This window comes from Trichechus manatus, unplaced genomic scaffold (genome assembly GCF_000243295.1).
Source record: "Trichechus manatus latirostris isolate Lorelei unplaced genomic scaffold, TriManLat1.0 scaffold00177, whole genome shotgun sequence".
NCBI lineage: Eukaryota > Metazoa > Chordata > Mammalia > Sirenia > Trichechidae > Trichechus > Trichechus manatus.
Window position 1 is genome coordinate 1,565,881 of NW_004444113.1, and position 2,131 is coordinate 1,568,011.

A 2,131-nucleotide genomic window follows, 5' to 3' on the forward strand; every position below is an offset into this window, starting at 1 on the left:
GATGGGGCCCTGGTGACACAGTGGTTAAAAGCTCCGCTGCTAACCCAAAGGTTGGCAGTTTGAATCCACCAGCCAGCTGCTCCTTGGAAACCCTACGGGCAGTTCTACTCCATCCTAGAGGGTCGCCGTGAGTTGGAACTGACTCACCAAGTTTTTTTGTTGTTGTTGTTGTTTTGAGGAGGGTGGGTTCTAAATCAATGGCTTCTGGGTTATAAAAGAGCAGAATGGACACACAGACACACACGGGGCAGACAGACGCCACATGAGGACCATCAAGAGGCCAAGAAGTGCCTGGGGCTACAGATGCAGAAGGAACTGATGGAGCCGAGACCCTGATTTGGCTTTCAGCCTCCAGAACTGAAAGAAAACAAATCCCTGTTCTTTAAAGGCCCTGTGTGGTATCTGTGTTATGGCAGCACCAGCAGACTGAGACAGGAGGTCTTTACACACTTCTGGAAAACAAATGCTGCAGCTGGGAGCAATGTGCAATGGAGACATGACTTAAATCACAGTCATGAGCACCAGTGACTGGAAACCTGGGACGTGACACCGGCAGGGGGCCATCTTTGAGGCACGTGTTTCTGAAGGCACCTCCCCATGCCCCGCCCAGAAGCCTCGGCCAGAATGTCCTGAAAGGACAGGAGGACAAAGGATGAAATAAACTCTGGAGTCACTCTGCTTCAAACTGAAGTTGCGTGTTTCTTCTAACGTGAGTTCCAGACGGCCTACTCCATCCACCCCGTGCAGCTTACACATAACACTCCATGTCCTGGGGCTACTAAAACCCCAGGGGTTCCCGCCGTGCTCTCACAAGCAGCAGCAGCACCTGAAAACTCACTAGAAGTGCAGACCTAAGGAAGCGGAGACTCCGGGGGTGAGGCCCAGGGATCTGTCTGAGCAAGCCCTCCAGGGGCCTACAAACCCACTAAAAAGCCCGCTGTCGGCAAGTCGATTGTGACTCACGGAGACGCTACAGGACAGAGTAGAACTGCCCCACCGGGTTTCCAAGGAGTGCCTGGTAGATTTGAACTGCCTGACTTTTGGTTAGCAGCTGAGCTCTTAACCACTGCACCACCAGGGCTCCCCAGGGGCCTACAGTGCACCCTAAAGGGTGAGAACCGCGGCTGTAACCCACACAACAGATCGCTGGCGTTTACACTGGGAGCACTCGGGAGGTGTCGCCCTGCACGCCCGACTACAACCGACTCTCCCCCCATGGCCCGTCACACGCAGGAAGGTGACGGGGTCCTGACCTCACCACCAGCTGCTAGTGGGAAGCCACTCTGTGCCTCAGTGTCCCCGTGTGTATAATGAGGCTGGTGAGTCTTGACCTACTTCTCAGAGTCGTGAGGACTACGTGGCTTAAAACACGCGCAGCACGCTTAACAAACAGTAAACCGGCGATCAATGTCAGCCACCGCCGCCAAGAAGCGGTCCTGAGCCGCCGGCCTTCCTGAGCACAGCTAAAACAGAACCAAAAAACACAGCTGCACTCTGCAAAGGCAGCTCCTCGCCCCACCCAGCCTTCGTACATAGTCTGCATTAGACCTAGAATCGGAGTCCCCGGTACAGAAATGCAGTCCCCACCAAACAAAACAGAAAACCTTTTTTTTCTCTTTTTCCCCAGTTTTAGCAGAATGGAATTTGCTGGGAGCTTTCAGGGCCAAGTCTGGGGACAGGCTGAGGTCCACAGAAGAGAGCAAAGAGACAAGTGTGCCCAGATAACTCAGCAGGAAAAAGAGAAAAAGGCAGGCACTGGTCCAAAGGGGAAATGGTGACTAGGCAATTATCCTCAATACGGAGCCAGGGGAGAATTCAACTTTGCTGCATCACTGAACCTTTTGTGTTCCAGCCACATCGGCTGAGCAGAGTAACACTGGCTTCCTCTCTTTTACAGGAGAATTGTAAAAGGCGAAGGAATTTCACCCTGCAAGCTGTACAGCTATAAAGCTACCCATCTGTGTGCGGGCAGCTGCAGTCCATGGGAGAAAGCCTGGAAGTTTTCCAGGGAAAGCCCCAGGCTCACAGGAGCAGGACCACGGCTGTGGTCCACGGGAGAAAAGCGTGCAGGTTTTCCAGGGAAAGGCACAGGCTCACAGGAGCAGGGATCACAGCTATGGTCCATGGCAGA

The 2,131-nt window shown here is 53.6% G+C and overlaps 1 protein-coding gene across 1 annotated transcript in view; it reads right to left on the reverse strand.

The window, feature by feature from the left end:
- URB1 (URB1 ribosome biogenesis homolog) overlaps positions 1-2,131 on the reverse strand; it is an 85,910-nt gene that overhangs the window by 44,843 nt on the left and 38,936 nt on the right. The window contains exon 20 of the mRNA XM_023741298.1: positions 1,392-1,463. Within this exon, the coding sequence (XP_023597066.1) occupies positions 1,392-1,463 (72 nt within the window). The remainder of the gene's footprint in view (positions 1-1,391; positions 1,464-2,131) is intronic.